Source organism: Cervus canadensis, chromosome 6 (genome assembly GCF_019320065.1).
Source record: "Cervus canadensis isolate Bull #8, Minnesota chromosome 6, ASM1932006v1, whole genome shotgun sequence".
Taxonomy (NCBI): Eukaryota; Metazoa; Chordata; class Mammalia; order Artiodactyla; family Cervidae; genus Cervus; species Cervus canadensis.
In genome coordinates, this window is record NC_057391.1 from 6,768,712 (window position 1) to 6,785,980 (window position 17,269).

A 17,269-nucleotide genomic window follows, 5' to 3' on the forward strand; every position below is an offset into this window, starting at 1 on the left:
GCTTGGCCCAGATCTTGGCTGGGTGAGGGGCTGGATGGTGAAGGGGGCGATGGATGGGTTGGTAAATGGCAGGTGAGTGGCAGAGTGAGGAGAAGTGGGTGACTAGATAGCACAGCAAGCGGCTGGAAAAGTCTGCGACTTTTTTCATCACTTCTTACAGATCATCCTTACAGTCATCACCATCTTTATTCACGACATCATTTAGGTGCTGTGGGACTGCACGCTTCCAGCTGTCTCGATAGTGAGATGATTTTTTTCCACGACAGCATGAGGACTCTGACCTCTGAATACACCTTCCCCCTCCGTGGCGGCAGGCCTGCTGCTGTGGATGTGCAGATCTGTTTAGGTTCTAGGGGCTTTGCGTGCATGCTGCATTGCTAAGTTGCTTTAGTCCTGTCCGACTCTTTGCGACCTTATGGACCGAAGCCCGCCAGGCTCCTCTGTCCATGGCATTCTCCAGGCAAAAATACTGGAGTAGGTTGCCTTGCCCTCCTCCAGGGGATTTTCCCGACCCAGGCATTGAACCAGCATCTCCTGAATTGGCAGGCAGGTTCTTTACCACTAGCTGCTGCCTGCAGTTCTGTTTAGGTTTGAGGGGCTTAGGGCACCAATATGATTGCAAACAAGGGCAAGGGGAGTTGAAATTATGTTTTCTTAGAAACACAACTTTTACTCAAATTATATGTTCTCATCTCCATATTCTCAAAATAGTCAGGTGTAAGCTGCGGCTTTGCAGACGGGAAGACTAAAGCTACCCTAACCCCCATGCTTCAGCCCCAAAGCTGAGCATGAGGGGTCCCTGTTCCTAATTTGATGATTGGTTTTGTTACCAGGAAACATTCTTTTCCTGTCTCTATCTTGATTACTCACAATAAACATATGCCTTCTAATCAATATAGCCATCTCATTTTCTGTGCCAACCTAGCCTGTTCAGAGATGTTAGATCTGTGTTCTTTCATCTAAGCCTCTGAGCAACCTCCTCTGTGATACTCCGTTACTTTCATGAAAATGAAGTCCATCTTTGGAGTTGCTGCTTTAATTGTTTACTTCTGGGTCCAGCTGAAAACACAATGAATTGGTTCCGAATTGCTGTCCGACTTGCCTGGCAGTTCAGTGTCTTCTTTCTTTTTTTGGTTGCTGATTCTGAGCAAGGATTAAAAGGATATTTTTCATGCAAATTATTTATAATTGTGATTCCTGGCATAGACTACAGCATTCATTAGTCATTTTATAAACTCATAATACTTGTTGTAATAAAGCCACCAGAGTCAGCTCTTGGTGGATTTTGCCACCTGCTTACTATCTGTATGGAACACATGACTTTACAATGCTTATTCAACTTCCTGCTTAATTACATTCTCATGTAATACCTCTTTTCCCAATGGAAAGGGAAGTTGGAGGAATGGCACTGGCTGGCAATCACGTGGTGAAGTAAGTAAGAATAAAATTACTCATTGTTATTAATACGTGCTCACTGAAGCATTAAAGCAAAACAGAATTATTCAATTCCTTTCAGGACAGGAAGTCATCATTCTGTAATTTCTCCCCTGAACATCATACTTCGAGCCATTTTAAGTACAACTGGCCTTTTTGTGTACAACCTCCTTCTTTCACCACAGAAACCTCCTCCTCTTCTTCTCAATGGTCAGCATACATCTGAGTGACAAGGTGCAGAGACAGAGTAATACACCACGAAGTTGTCATCGAGACTGGAGTGATGCTAGGTGTGGCTGTGAAATGTGCAGACCTCAATCAGTCAGGCTTCCCAGTTTTTCAAGGTGGTTTGTGGAGACAGGAATGTTTGGCTTTCTCCTTCTTCCTACTTCGCTAAACTCATTCAATTTACATGTCTCCTGTTTACAACACAGAAGTTTTGTCTGTAAAGCTGATACAAGTCTTTGCCTTATACCATATTTCATTTGTGAATTTGTCTTAGTTTACTGAGGAAAATATGTTTTATGACATTTACTTGATGCCTAATATTGAGTGTTGCCAAAAGTATTGCAGACCTTTTGAGGGGCGTATTATGTGTGTTCCCACACTTGAGTGCACACACATGCAATGAGGTACTGGAGGGCTCCCAACTTATTCTAGTGGTGTGTTTTAATACAGATTTTTTTTTTTACTTTCTTTGTATTTCTGTAATTAAAGTTGTAAACACCTAACATTAATAGTACTTAGGGAAAATAGCTCCAACTCTGAAATTCCACATATCAACCTTCTGTTTCACCAGTGTCAATTCAGTTATTTTGAATCTGGCTAATCTTCCACCCATAATAGAGCATGCATTTCAATTATTATTTCCTGTGTGCCTCCTAATACCATGGACAATGAAGATATGGTCCTTGATGGGAGCTACTAAAATAGACTTAATATCTGATGGTGAGAAAAATTCTTTATAAGCCACCCTGACCTCATTGTTTCATTTGTGTAAATATTTTGTCACAAATGAAATCTTGAGCACATTTCAACAGTAGCTAATTGATCATTAGATAATGAACAAAAAGAGGTCTCCCTGTTAACTGGATTTAGACATTTACTGCCTATCTGCGGTGTAAAAGGTAACCATTGTATGCCTTATATCCTGGCTGTTTAAAAAGTTTCATATTTCCTCTATTACATCCCCATGGCAAGAGTTTCTCGACCTCAGCACTATTGATTTTGGCAGCTGGATAAGTCTTTGTTGTGAGGGGCTGCTGTGAATATGATAGGGTTTTTAACAGCGTGCCTGGCCTCTGCCCACGATGTGCCAGAGGCCACCCCTGAGTTGTGAAAACTAAAAATATCTCCAGACATTGTTAAATGTCTGCTGGGAGAGAGGCACAAAATCAACCGTATTTAATAACCATAGAGAATTTGAGAAACTCCATTCAGATATGTTTCTCTCTTCAAGTGTTCTCAGAAATTGTATCTTAGTACAATAAAACAAATAAAGAGCTATATTAGCCCCTCACACAAAATAGTGAGGTGGAATAGAAATAGGGAGCTTTTTAAATAAGAGTTGATGGTGGAGGGCGACCTCTAGGACACAGAGTAATTCACGAACTCTTTTGGGGCTCTGCTGCTATCAGAACTGCCATGCTGGCACCTCATGTTGGCCCAGGACATAACGTGTATTTTTCCACTCACTAGAGATGTTAGGCCATCACAGCAGCTTACTCTTCCCCTCCATCATCAGAGAGTCTTGGGGCAATTCGTATCTTCAGAGTAAACACTTAGTTCGTGCCCAGTAGGCCAAGTCAGGGGGATTCAAAGATGAATATGTTATAGTCTTCACCTTCCAGGAGCCTTTGGTCTAGTGTAAACAGCGTGTAAGCACTCTGATCGGCCATGAAGCACCAGGACAGTTAATAGTACGGCACCCTGTAATGTACTGTAATGTTTTTCCTCTGCTTGATCACCGTATGATGAGGAGTTAATGTTTTCCCCAAAATAGATGATCGGCTCACAATAATAGAAATGTGAATGCTTGGATTGTTTTTTAGGTCTCTGAGTCTGAAGGACTTTGCGAGGGATTTAAATAGATTCCCTTCCTCCTTCTTTAGACTCAATTAGCCCTTGATTTTAGAATTCTTTGTGGTCTGCTTTACAAACATTGAGAGACATCCTTGCAAAAAAATCCAAAAAGCAAAAATCAAAACAAAAAAAAACTTGAAAAAGAGGCATTGAATTAAAACCAGAAGGATTGTTTAAAAGCCCCTCAAGTTGGCGTTCTTTTATGCAACAGTGATTTATTTAAAACCAACAGGCAAGTCTCCCACTTGCCTTGGTAGCCACCCTGGAGTACATTCATCTTGGTTCAGGGCAGCCTGGCATCTCCTGACACAACTGTGCCTTCCTGAAGTGAGAGTTACCACTCGTACATACAGAATGTCCAGAATCCTGATGAAACATTAATTAGGGTGTTAAAAATCAGTAAAAACTGAGGCTCTTCCTTTGCACTGAAAAGTGAAGACATGGATTAGGGACCTGGGACTTTATGGTGCAGAGAAACAGATTCCTCACACCAAATGACAAAAGGAACAGCGTTAAATGATTTATGACACAGATGTTTTCTTTCCCATTGAAATTGTGTGTTGTAATGGAACAATTTCAAATCTGTTTGAAGCATTGTTGAATTTTTAAATTCAGCTAACTATCCACGGTGTGAGGTCCTCAGGAAGCCAGGCAGAGAACTGTGTGAGTTTCTGTGGTGTGGTTTATAGCCAGCTCTGACTGGTCATCATATACATCTGTTTCTTGTTTGGGGGTCTGGTTAATGGACTTGGTCCTGGCTGGCTACCCTTGATGCAATGGTGCTGAGTTGTCATGTGCTATGTCTGAAATCACATGGAATCACACTCACAGAGATTTTAGGTAGAACCGTCACATTCACAGCCCAGAGGAACAGATATAGATGCTCTGAGTTAGTGATTTTTAAACTCTTTGAACAGTAGGTCTTACTAAGAGGACATATATATAAGTATATATATAGTTATGGGCTTCCCCAGTGGCTCAGCAGTAAAGAATCTGCCTGCAATGCCGGAGCCGCAGGAGACACAGGTTCAGTCCCTGGATTGGGAAGATCCCCTGAAAGAGGGCAAGGCAGTCCACTCCATTATTCTTGCCTGGAGACTCCCACGGATTCTAGAAACCTAGTGAGCTCTAGTCCTTAGGGTCACAAAGAATCAGACATGACTGAAGCAACTTCGCACACATACATATATATAGTTATATATTAAATATATATTTATACTCATGTATTATGTATACATTATGAATATATATTACACACTATAAATATTTATTATGAATGAAATGCATGAAATGATGCTATTACTTGAATGACACTCAAATATTTCATGTTTATTTCAATTTTTAAAATGCTGTTGACATTTGCTAAGTTAATTTTGTAGCCTGTGGATTGAAAAACACTATTCTAGGAGGTCTGCACATATCCAGCCGCAGATAACTACCACATCACTGTAAACAGGGGCGGACTCATGAAATGGTGCCATACCTACCAGTTGGTGCAGAGTGACATTATCAACTCCGCGGTTCATTAGGTACATCTGCTGCAGATGTGGCCTTTCTCTTAATTGCATTTGCTAAGGTCACTGTCAGTATTTCTTTATCATATTAAAGGCACTCAGGAAATCAGTTATTGCTAAATGGATAAATACAAGTGTCACTCCTTGACATCAAATTTACTTGAAATGTCAATAACAATTTTCCTTATAGAAATATGAACATAAAGGAATCAGTACATATTTGAAAAACTGTATCACTAGATGTTGTCTTTACAACTTGCTTATATATTGAGGGCTTCCCTGATAACTCAGTTGGTGAAGAATCCACCTGCAGTGTAGGAGACCCCAGTTCAATTCCTGGGTCAGGAAGATCCCTGGAGAAGGGAAAGGCTACCCACTCCAGTATTCTGGCCTGGAGAATTCCATGGACTGTGTAGCCCATGGGGTTGCAAAGAGTCGGACACAACTGAGCAACTTTCGCTTTCACCATATTGTAGCACACTTTAAAAAAATGTTTATGTTAAGAATTCACATGTTGTTTAGAATGATAGTAATTATTTCCCATACTACCTTATTTTCTTAGTGTCTTAAAATTTGGGAGGTCAAGGCCAAGTTGACCTTCTGATGAGATCTATGGCCCATCTCCCTAGAATGAACAAAATTTTGATTCCATAGACCCTCATTTGAGAACCTTAACCTGAGAAGAGGTCACAGTTCATACCCTCTACCCAGAGGTCAGTCGGTGTCTCTTAAAATCACCTTGACTGGAAGGAAGCGTTGCCCTGTCGGTATTTAAACCAGCAGCTCTTTATGCAGTTGTCCCAGTGCCCCTTCACATGTACTCGTTCCGCATGTCTGCTGGGTGGGGACCAGAGCCAGTCTAGGAAGCATCCCTGTGGGTCCCGCGTCAACATGTCAGTCAGACGGGGCTGTGGGACCAATGTGTGGAGTAGTATCAGTTGCAGCCAGCCCTCTAGAGGTGTTTGAAACTCTTTCGAAAGTCCCCGTGTCATGGACAAGACATAATCATAATATATATTTTTAAGGTGTTAATTAAAGTATTCCCTAGATCATACCAAATAAATATCATGAAGAGCATCAACAAGGAACAGAAAGTCCATGGAGGTCTTAAACTAAGCACTCTATATGAAGCAGATGAGTAGGGCACCATGGCCACCTTTTGCTAGCATAGTTTAATTGCAGGTTCAAGTTTGGGGAGGATAATAAACCTATCTTGAACATGCTGTGTGTTTATTTGCTCAGTTGGATCCAACTCTTTGTGACCCCATGGACTGTAGCCCGCCAAGCTCCTCTGTCCACGGGGATTCTCTAGGCAAGAATACTGTAGTGGGTTGCCATGCCCCACTCCAGGAGATCTTCCCAATGCAGGGATCGAACCCCACTCTCCCGCATTGCAGGCGGATTCTTTACCGTCTGAGCCACTATTAAAGTTACTAAATTGTCGAAAGTGTGCCTTCCTTGATATGCTGGGAAAGAAAGAGAGCATGTGTTGATAGAGCTTGCTTTAGCTCTGCCTTTTGTGTCTCACACTGGCTGTTTGAGCCCTGATATCACAGACCGTCTGTACCTCTTGGCAGGATTGGAGGAGCCATCCCCACCGTGTTCTCCTACTTTGCGGAAGTGCTGGCCCGAGAGAAGCGGGGTGAGCACCTGAGCTGGCTCTGCATGTTCTGGATGATCGGCGGCATCTACGCCTCGGCCATGGCCTGGGCCATCATCCCGCACTACGGTAAGAGGCTGGCCTTGCCCCCGCCGGGCGGTCCCCGTGTTTTATTTCGGCTTCATTTCCATCCCTTTCCTCTCTCGTTAATGCTGATTTGAGAACAGTGCCATCATCATGTTTCTCCCTTTTGTAGTGTCTAGGATTTGCATTCCCAACCCCTTATTGAGATCTGTATGAGGTAAGACTGTGCCAGCGATCCTTTGGGAAGACTTTTCATTTTGCTGTTCTCAATGTCACCGCTTTCCTTTGTTCCCTTTGTGCTGTCAACACGGAGCCCCGTGTAAGTGGAGGTGAAAGGATGCGCAGATCATAGCCTGTAAGGCAGCTTGACTTTCAGTGGTTCTTGGGCTCCTCATGCATGTGAGACACTACGAGTACCTTGACTCATCTCCTCTCGGCTTAGTCCACGGCTCAGCCCGTGGCAGCCTCACCTCTTCCAGAAGCTCAGAACTGGGACGGGAGCAGGAAGAGCCCCGTCTCCTTAAGGACCCTCAATGCACAGAGCTTCAGCGGTGACTCTACACCCCGCTCTGCAGCTCCCCTGCTCAGTCTCCCCTGACCACTCACGGTTCTGCCGCCTCAGAACCCCTGCAGGTTTCGTGTTTCTGAGCAGTGCTCACCCTGTCAGAAGCCACAGCTCCCAGAAATGCCGGGAGAGGTTAACAGAATCTAGGAATTGAATTCAATATAGAAGGAAAGGGAAAGGTACCTGTTCCGGCTATATTTATGTGTGTGTGAGTGTGTGTGCATGTGTGTGCTTGAAAACAGGATGAACTTGACAAAGCATGAATACTGTGTATATTTAAACCACCATGGCTTCAAAAACTCACTCTTTGTTCTATCTGAAATCTAAAAAAATCCGATTTCAAAAAATTTACTATTTGCTCATTTTCTCTTTTTCTGCCTTTTTTTTTTTAAAGAACAGAGCAACTTTTCATTATAAAGCGTGGTCTATTAGGAAACAAGTTTAAGTGAATTTAACGCATTGATAAAAATCGAAGACAAGATGGACTTCAAGGTTCAGATGCATTGTGATTTGTCTTCCATTCTGAGCTTTAAAATCCATCTTGTCACACTCATCCTTTTTTTTTTTTTCACACTCATCCTTTTAATAAACCTGGAAAGTTATATGCAAACCAAAGTTGTATTTGACAACACAAGTACCAGAAAAAAAAAAAAGAACACCCACAAGACTTAAGAAATTGGTTACTGGTCCTGAAGAGAACGTTTCTTTGTCAAGCCTATTTTAGTGTGATAGGTTTCTCATTTTTAGACTCCTTGGTCACTTTGGGGCCAGTAATGCCCTCATTCAGGCCATTACCCATTTCCACCATGAGGCCTGTCTCTTATATCTATCGTGAGGCTTGCCTTCTGCCACCACCTGAGGAATTAAGGAGATTCTCCTCCTTCATCTGGGTCCTAAGGACCTCAGCCATGCTCAGAACTTCCCCTGTATGGCAGCATCTAACGCCCACCCCACTCAGCTTGCTATTCCAAATGGAAAAGTCACTTAGCTACCACATAAGGCATTGTTTCTTAGGAACTATGTATCAGGAGACAAAAAGGAGATGAAGGACCTGTACCCAGCACTGTACCCAGCACTGCCCCCAAGAGCCGCCATTAAGTCGTATTCAGCCTTTGTGCAAATTGAAATAAGCTGGTGGGTCTGGGTGGTCCCAGCTGCAGCCTCACAGGCTGTCTCTGCCAGGCACTTGTGCAGGGCACAGCCTGGCACCTGGATCCCTTCTGAGGCCAGCGTGTTCTGCGTCTCAGCCTCCAGCGACGGCACGGCCCCTTAACTCCTGGCTTCATTGCCGCCGGCTTCCTGGCCCTCCTTTCCCATCTCGTCTCACGCCTCAGGACGCCTCCTGCTGGCCTCCCTCAGCTCATAGCTCAGGCTGGCCTCTGTTGTCTGTGAGTATCTATTGGGCCTGGACATGACTGCTTTTGTTTGTTTGTTGTACCCATTTATTTTTGTTAGTTGGAGGCTAATTACTTTACAACATTGTAGTGGTTTTTGCCATACATTGACATGAATCAGCCATGGATTTACATGTGTTCCCCATCCCGATCCCCCCTCCCACCTCCCTCCCCATCCCATCCCTCTGGGTCATCCCAGTGCACCAGCCCCGAGCACTTGTCTCATGCATCCAGCCTGGACTGGTGATCTGTTTCACACTTGATAATATACCTGTTTCAATGCTATTCTCTCAGATCATCCCACCCTCACCTTCTCCCATAGAGTCCAGAAGTCTGTTCTATACATCTGTGTCTCTTTTTCTGTCTTGCATGTAGGGTTATCATTACCATCTTTCTAAATTCCATATATATGCGTTAGTATACTGTATTGGTGTTTATCTTTCTGGCTTACTTCACTCTGTATAAGGGGCTCCAGTTTCATCCATCTCATTAGAACTGATTCAAATGAATTCTTTTTAATGGCTGAGTAATATTGAATGGTGTATATATACCACAGCTTCCTTATCCATTCGTCTGCTGATGGGCATCTAGGTTGCTTCCATGTCCTGGTTATTATAAGCAGTGCTGCGATGAACATTGGGGTGCACGTGTCTCTTTCAGATCTGGGTTCCTCAGTGTGTATGCCCAGAAGTGGTATTGCTGGGTCATATGGCAGTTCTATTTCCAGTTTTTTAAGGAATCTCCACACTGTTTTCCATAGTGGCTGTACTAGTTTGCATTCCCACCAACAGTGTAAGAGGGTTCCCTTTTCTCCACACCCTCTCCAGCATTTATTGCTTGTAGACTTTTGGATAGCAGACATCCTGACTGGTGTGTAATGGTACCTCATTGTGGTTTTGATTTGCATTTCTCTGATAATGAGTGGTGTTGAGCATCTTTTCATAAATGACCCAATCAAAAAATGGGCCAAAGATCTAAACAGACATTTCTCCAAAGAAGACATACAGATGGCTAACAAACACATGACATGACTGCTTTTGTTTTTGCTTTTGTTTCCTCGCTTCCTCGCTCACCCCAGATTCCTGCCTCTCATACATTCCTGCCCTTGACCTTGAAGAGCCCTTGGACGGCCCCAGGTTTGCTCTGTCCTTGCCAACTGCCAGTGGCTGACCCAGGAAAAATGAGCATGATCCCCACCTTTTCCTTCCACAAGCACACATAAAATGTTCTTATTTAGAGCAAAAAAGTCCCCCTAAATCATATATAGCTAGAAAGAGGGAGGTTGTGAACCATAAACAATGCTCAAAAAGTTACAAAGACAGTCACAATACAGCAGAATCAAATGGATCTGAGGCCAGTATTAATTTCTGTATTGAAGGAACCAATCACAACCTGGTTAAGAAATTAGTAACAAAAAATTAAAACCTTATGCCCATGCTTTACTGAAGGTTTTCCATGGCCAGAGGTGTGGCCAAAAAAAAGGAAAAGAAAGACCTTGGTAATTACTGTTGTTAATCATGTCTCTGTGTTAGAATCAACAGGGGAGAGTTTTTAAAATACCCTTGCTGGGTTCATTTTATACTCTTGCAACTTGAAGAGCTTTAATTTTTTTTCAAATAAAACAGTTAAATTTTAAAAGTCCCTTGCTGAATCTCCTGGGGTGATGCTGTTCTGTATCTTGATGGGGATAGGCTTCAAGAGCATGTGTGTGCTCGGTCACTCAGCCGTGTCCGACTCTTTGCAACCCCATGGACTACAGCCCTCCAGGCTTCTCCATCCGTGGGATTGTCCAGGCAGCAACACTGCAGTGAGTTGCCATTTCCTACTCCAGGGGATCTTCCTGACCCAGGGATCGAACCCACATCTCCCGCATTGGCAGGCGGATTCTTTACCTTCTGAGCCATCTGGGAAGCCCAGGTTTCAGGATTTATTCATAAAAATTTATTAAGCTGGGTGCTCAAGATTTGTGCATGTCATTATATGGTGGTTATACTTCTTCATAAGCACTTTCTATGGAAGTTTACCGCTTCCTCCACCCACTGAAAATACCCATGCTTGAATCCTACCCCAAATCAATTGAGTCAGATTCTCTGGGACGGGGACTCAGCATATATCCCTTTTAACATGGCCAGGTGGTTCTCACGTGCAGTCGGGTTTGAGATTTGTCATCTCTGTACCTCTCTCGGTGGGTGATGCCAGAAGCCCCCGGGACTTCCTCATGTGTCCACAGGGCAGCTGTGAGTTGGAACAAAGAGTGAGCCTGACCTGTGAGCTTGACTTACTCAGTTGGTGTTGGAGTTTTAATATTGTTGGTTTCATCCAGGCTAAAGGACTTTTTCATCCATCCGGTTCGGAATCACACTTTAAAGGTAACTTTAACATGTGTCTTTCCAATGACACATCTTTTTACTTTACTTAAAAATGAGTAAGGGTTGAAAGTCCATTCACTTTCCCTACAGCCTCTGAGAAAATAAGAAGCTTTCTGTATTCCCTCTGAAATTCTGCAGGGTAATAAATGGTGCCAGGGCCCACAGAAATAACAGGGGCATATGGGTCCTTGCCCTTGCATCCTCTTTCATTTGGGGGACCTCTGACCACTGCCGCCTGTACAGTGGATTGAATTTTTCCCTGGCAGGGAAGGAAGTCAGGGCAGAATAAAGCAACCCAGAGCCAGGTACTGGCCCTTTCCACACTGGTAATAAGATTTGCTCTGAAGGAATGAAATTACTGGCAAGATTGTCAAGGGATAAATGATACATATAGTCATGGGGAACGCAGTCGGTCTTGTGTTTCTGGACGTCACCTTTCTGCGTTTGTGGCAGAGCAGTCTGTGCACAAGACCTGAGCCTGATGCCATGAGACCTGAATTCTGACTCCTGACAAGCTTCTGATGCAAGGTCAACCTTGAGCTGGTCACTAAGGATGTTGAAACTTGGAGGGACTCTTAGGAGGTTAGACACAACCTCCAGAAAGGGTGTTTGGATGGCTACCAGGGTGGGCAAGTTGAGATATAGGCTGTGCCAGGAGTTCCTCACGGGCCTCGGATCCACCTGGCCTTCAGCAGAGGCCGAGTTTCCGTACCAGCATCAGATGACGATGTACTGTGTGTTCCCCGGAGACAGACGGTCGCCAGCACCTGAAGGTTCTGAGATGTTAGGAGGCAGAGTACAGGATGTCACCGCTCCGGGCAGCTTTCCTGCCACCACCTCCCTGGGACCAGCTCCTTCCAGCCAGGAGCTTCGGGACTTTCTCAGCCTGTGGCATAAGGCTAGGGAGGGGGGAGAAGACCCCGCCCAGAAGGAAACGCCCTGACCTCAGAGCTCAGGTGCCCGCAGCAGCTGAGAGCTGGTGTTAGAATGTATGGTTCCTCTTGACCCCACGCCCCTTTTCAAACCTCTGACTTCTGACCCACGGTGGATACTGGCTTCCGATTCACAAAAGGACAAGCAGGGTGTTGGAGAGCAGGTGCAGCCTTTCTCCCCTCCCCCACGCCCTCTGAATTAGGACACAGCAGCATTGAATGCAAGCCCCGATGCCTTAAGGAGAAAATGGGACAGGGAGCTGAATCCTGGGTCCTTTCCCTCTTTGGCTGAGAGCTTTCACAGCGTCCCAGGCTTTGGAGTCGTTGCGGGGTTGCGGCGCTGTCCGCTCCATTAAACTCTCTGTCGTCATTTTCTTTTAAATTCGCGTGTGTGTCCGATGAGGTGCTGCCCCTGCCCAGGTGCGGGACAGTGCACAGAGGGGGTTCGGTTAGTGGAGTGAGAAGGCCACTGATAGTTCAGTGCGAAATGCCTCAGCTCCTAAAGCATACGGCACGCAGGCTGTGCTCAGCACTGGGGCATCTCTACCGCCTCGAACACCAGCCCTTGGCTGTGGACCTTAGGGGCCAAGCTGGGGATGCGCACAAAGCCCAAACCCCACGCACCCCTCCCCTTCCAGCTCTAGTGTGGTGTCTGGGCTTAAAAACACACATAGTCCTGAGGTTGTCCGAATTATCAAGATGTCTTCTACTTCCTTTAGTTATAAGAAGCGTGAAGCTAATGCATTTCTTCTCCTGAATGGTGAAACTGGGATGAAGGTAGGGGGGATAGTCCAATGGCATCTGGTTGATGGAAACAGGGAAGGCCGTGTACATTTTGTGCACAAGAAGGAAGGCACTGCAGCCAACAGCAAGAGACGACAGTGATAGCTGGTTTGTGAGTCTTAGCCCCACTGCTTCCGGGTGAGGGAGCTTTGTCAAGCTTTTCAGTCCCCCAGTCCCATTTCCTAAGTCAGCATTTGGGGATTCAGTGAAATGACCATGTTAGAACACCTAGTTCATGACTAGTGTTCAAAAATGGTAGCCGTTATTGCTATCAGGTTCATATCCTACGTGGGAAACCTGGACTTCATCAGCACAGCCCAGAGTGAGCTCAGAGTTAGAGGAAAGGGAAAATGGGCTAAAATGGGTAAGCCTTACCTAGAGAGTGAGATCACAGGACGTAGAGAGAAGAAAAAATGTAAAGATAATGAGAGAGCATCAAGGAACTAACAATACCATAAAATCTTGATAGCCCGCAGCCCAGTGAATCAGGATCTTCCATCTCTGTGTTTGTTGGATGAGTTGATACTCAAAGGGCACATCCCATGTAAAGATCCATTTTACAGGCATGTTGCCATCCCCCCAGGTGGCATAACCTGGCTCTAGAGCCAATGGCCCTTACCTGCTGACATGCGTCACTAGCTGACCTGTGCATTACATGGACATCCCGAGTCAAGCTTTGTCTCAGCGAGGTATCCTGTACTCCGGACGCAGGCAGGCAGCTTGGGCTGAGATAAGACAGGCCCTGGTTGTAGGGTAAGGGAGTTAGAGAAGTCGAGGTTCGGAAAAAGAACGAGACCGGCCCTTTCCAGGAACAGATCACCTTTAACGAGGTGAGAAGGGGCAGCAGTCAGATTAGTGAGCTGCTGCCCTAACCCAAGAAAAGAGTAAGTACATACAGGCATGTATGTGGAAAGTTACTCTTTTAAGGGGGCCTGTTCTCCAAGGTTGTTCAGAGTAGTTATCTCTTAAACTGCTGGGGCAAGGAATTCTGGAGATCGGCCAGAGGCTGGACCGGCTGGGAGCTGGGTGTAATCAGCCTTAATGTCCATTTTTTTCATCAGGTGAGAGAGTTCTTTGTTTTGCAGAGACCTGGAGGGGAGTTTTAACTCCAGGCTATTTTGAACCGTGTAACTTTCCTTCACTGGTTCCAAGCCATCCCTGCCCCTCTTTCAGCTTTGTCACCGTTAGGACAGTTACTTAGGCTCTCTGACTGTCAGTGGCCTCATCTATAAAATGGGCAAAATACCCTTACAGGGTTGCTGTACTAAAGGACTGTATACAAAAGTGGTTACTTAGCACAGTGCCTGACACAAGTGTTCATTCAGTGTAGCTTTTTCTTTCCGTGAATGGGGCTGAAGTTGAGCGCATGGAGGAAGAAGGAACTGGAATATTAAAAGGAGTTGTTTTCATTGCAAGATGCAATCCTAAAGGGTACCACCTGTGGTTAGAAAATCACAGTTACCAATGTGTGTCGTAGACAAGGTGTCCCAGGCCCTCACTCAGATAAGGTGCTTAGCACAGACTAACATGTGTCAGAAGGAGAACCTGAGCCCATATGTAGGTGGGTACAGTTAGGGCTGGGCTTTCCTGGCCGCTCAGTGGTAAAGAACCCGCCTGCCAATGCAGGAGACTCGGGTTCAATCCTTCGGTAGGGAAGATCCCCTGGAGAAAGAAATGGCAACCCACTCTAGTATTCTTGCCTGGAAAATCCCATGAACAGAGGAACCTGGCGACTATAGTCCATGGAGTCGCAGAGTTGGACATGACATAGTGACTGAACAAACCACAGTTAGGGCTAGTGTGACCCTTATATGTCAGTTTCAGAAAATGCAGGTGCAAGGCTGTAGCAAGCCTCAGACAGCTGAGCCCTCTGCAGCATTTCAGTGGGCCAGACTTCCCCCATCCTCAGATCTCAGTTGACTAGACCCCGGGGTTTCTCCCCAAAGCTGGGATATGAACCCCAGCCTGACTAGCAGAATGTCTTCCACAAATCCTGGAAAACTTGGTCTCTGGTGGAGATCATAGCACCTGTATCTACAATAAATAAAGACAGAAAAGTTGATGTATTTCCTATAGATAGAGGTTTATCCTGCAAGAGCTGTTGATATTAGGGTTTGCCTTGAAATGGAATAACAAGTACATTGTATAGTATAAAAATTAGTTTAAGAAATTCATGGCAATACCAAATGCTAGTGAAAATGCAGAGAAATTGCACGTCTCATCTGTTGCTGGTGGGAATAGTGCCACCATGCTGTAAAGTAATTTGGAGTTTTCCTTTAAAAAAACAGACACACCTAACGTACAACGGACAGTTGTACTCCTGAGCATTTGTCCCAGAGAAGTGGAAATGTGTGTCCTCACAAAAACTTGTGCGTGCTTATTTAGGACAGTTTTATTTGTAATAGCCCCACACTGGAAACTGCCAAAATGTCTGCAATACTGTAGAATTCTACTCAGCAATAAAAGTAAATGAATAATTGTTGTGAAGTAATTAGCCTCCAACTAATTAAAAAAAATTAAAAAAAAAAGTAAATGAATAATTAATACAACAGCTAGTAGAGACCTCAAGGGCATTTTGGAGTGAAAAAAAAAAATCTCAAAAGATATCCTTATATAACATTCTGAAAATGACAAAGAGATGGAGAACAGTTTAATGACTTGTTGGTGGGACTAGGGGCGACAGGGAGAAGGGAAGAGGGTATGACTGTTAATGGAGTGGCCTCCAGAGATCTTTGTATTGATGGATTGGTGTCTTGAATGCAAGTGGGTATGTAAATCCACACATGTGGTAAAATGACAAAGAACTAAACACACAGTCCACTGTGAGTTTCCTGCTTTTGGTGATCTATGCAACTTTCTGTGATTCTAATTCAAAATAAAAAGTAGAAAACAAAATTAATTGAAGGGCATTTCCACATCTATCATCTTATTTATTCTAATAATCTTGGGAACAAAAGCAGCAGTAAGTGTCATTCTCATTTTCGGAATGGAGAGCCTGCTGCATAGAAAGTGTGTCATTTCCCAAAGAGACACAGAAAATGGAAGATTAGGAATTAGAACCAGCCTTCTGATTCTCATTTCTTCAAAATGTTCTCCAGACATGACAAAACTAAGATGTGTCCTCAAAGAGCAACACAGAGGGTAATTTGGAATCATTTGTATGGTCCCTACAGTGTGTGTTTATGGCCCATATGGCGGCCGTCCGTCACCTCGTGTATCTGAGTGATGCTGTCCCAGCCTCTTGCCAAGCACTCTAAGCACTAAGCCTCCATCATTTGCATAGAAAAACCAGTCACACCCAGAATTCTGTTATTATAAAAATTACCTTACTGAAGATATCATAAGAAACAGTCTTAAGAGGCTTTTACATCACAACACTTTTTATCCCAGGTCATAAATCCCCATTTGACTTTTGTGTTTCCTTCCAGGGTTATCTTGTGTCTTCTCTCTCCCCCTTCCCCCACAGCAAGCAGCCTCCCTGGCTTCTGTCTCCTTCCCCAGGAACCTAACTGCCTTGCCCACCCCACTCTCCTTTTTTAAGGAGAAAAATTCAGCCCTGCCCAGCTTCTAGCTCCAAACGTGGATACTCCGATATACTGCTCTGCTTGGGCCGCCCTAACAAAATACCGTTGACTGGGTGGCTTACACTACAAACCGTGTTTTCTCACAGTTATGAAAGCTGGGAAATCCAAGACCAAGCAGCTGGTCAGTTTAGTTTCTGGCTGAGGGTTCTCTTTCCGGCGGTCTTCTTGCTGTGTCCTCATGTGGAAGAGAGAGAGATCTCTGTCTTCCTCCTCTTCCGTCCAGTTAGGGCCCTGCTCCTCCAGCCTCACTTACCCTTGAGTACTTCATAGAGATCCCATCCAGATGCAGTCACATTGGGAGTTAGGGTTGTGGCTATGAGTTTTGGGGTACAGTTCAGTCCACAGCAGTACTCCGTGTGGTCTTAGCAAAGAAATGGCCTTCCAGCCATCAAAAGTATCCCTGCTTTGAAGGCGTTTGGGGACTATTCATTTTTTTCTGTTGTTTTTCTTGTTGGATGCCTACTACAAAATCTAACTCTGAAACAGTTCCCTTGTTTTCTCCCTGGAGTATAAAGTCTAAACGATGGCCTTATGATTCTGTAAGAACTTCCCACCTCATTTCTCTGCACATCTCTATATTATGAACTAGACAAAATGTGTGTGTGTGTGTGTGTGTGTGTGTGTGTGTGTTTGAAAAGCACTCCTGAAAATACCCCCGCTGGACTGAATTTGTCATTAACCTAATTAGGTCTGTTATCCAAGACTTACAATTAGCACCATTACCAAGTCTTGGTAACCAACTGCTGTGCTTTTAAATGAACCTGGGGGGATATAAAAATTGTCATCTTCTAAAATGTTCCTTGTTTGAGCATATGATCATTCCCCAGATTTCTGTCAATAATATTGAACTGGCTTAGAGGGCAAGAGAAATTTACAGTTTCATGGAAAAGGTAGAGAGGGCTTCCCTGATATCTCAAGATACAAGCTA

General features: G+C 44.5%; 1 protein-coding gene across 1 annotated transcript in view; it reads left to right on the forward strand.

Moving 5' to 3' along the window:
* The window catches only part of SV2C (synaptic vesicle glycoprotein 2C), a 209,617-nt gene that overhangs the window by 106,112 nt on the left and 86,236 nt on the right, over positions 1–17,269 (forward strand). Inside the window, exon 4 of the mRNA XM_043470698.1 lies at positions 6,608–6,759. Coding sequence (XP_043326633.1) covers positions 6,608–6,759 — 152 coding nt within the window. The remainder of the gene's footprint in view (positions 1–6,607; positions 6,760–17,269) is intronic.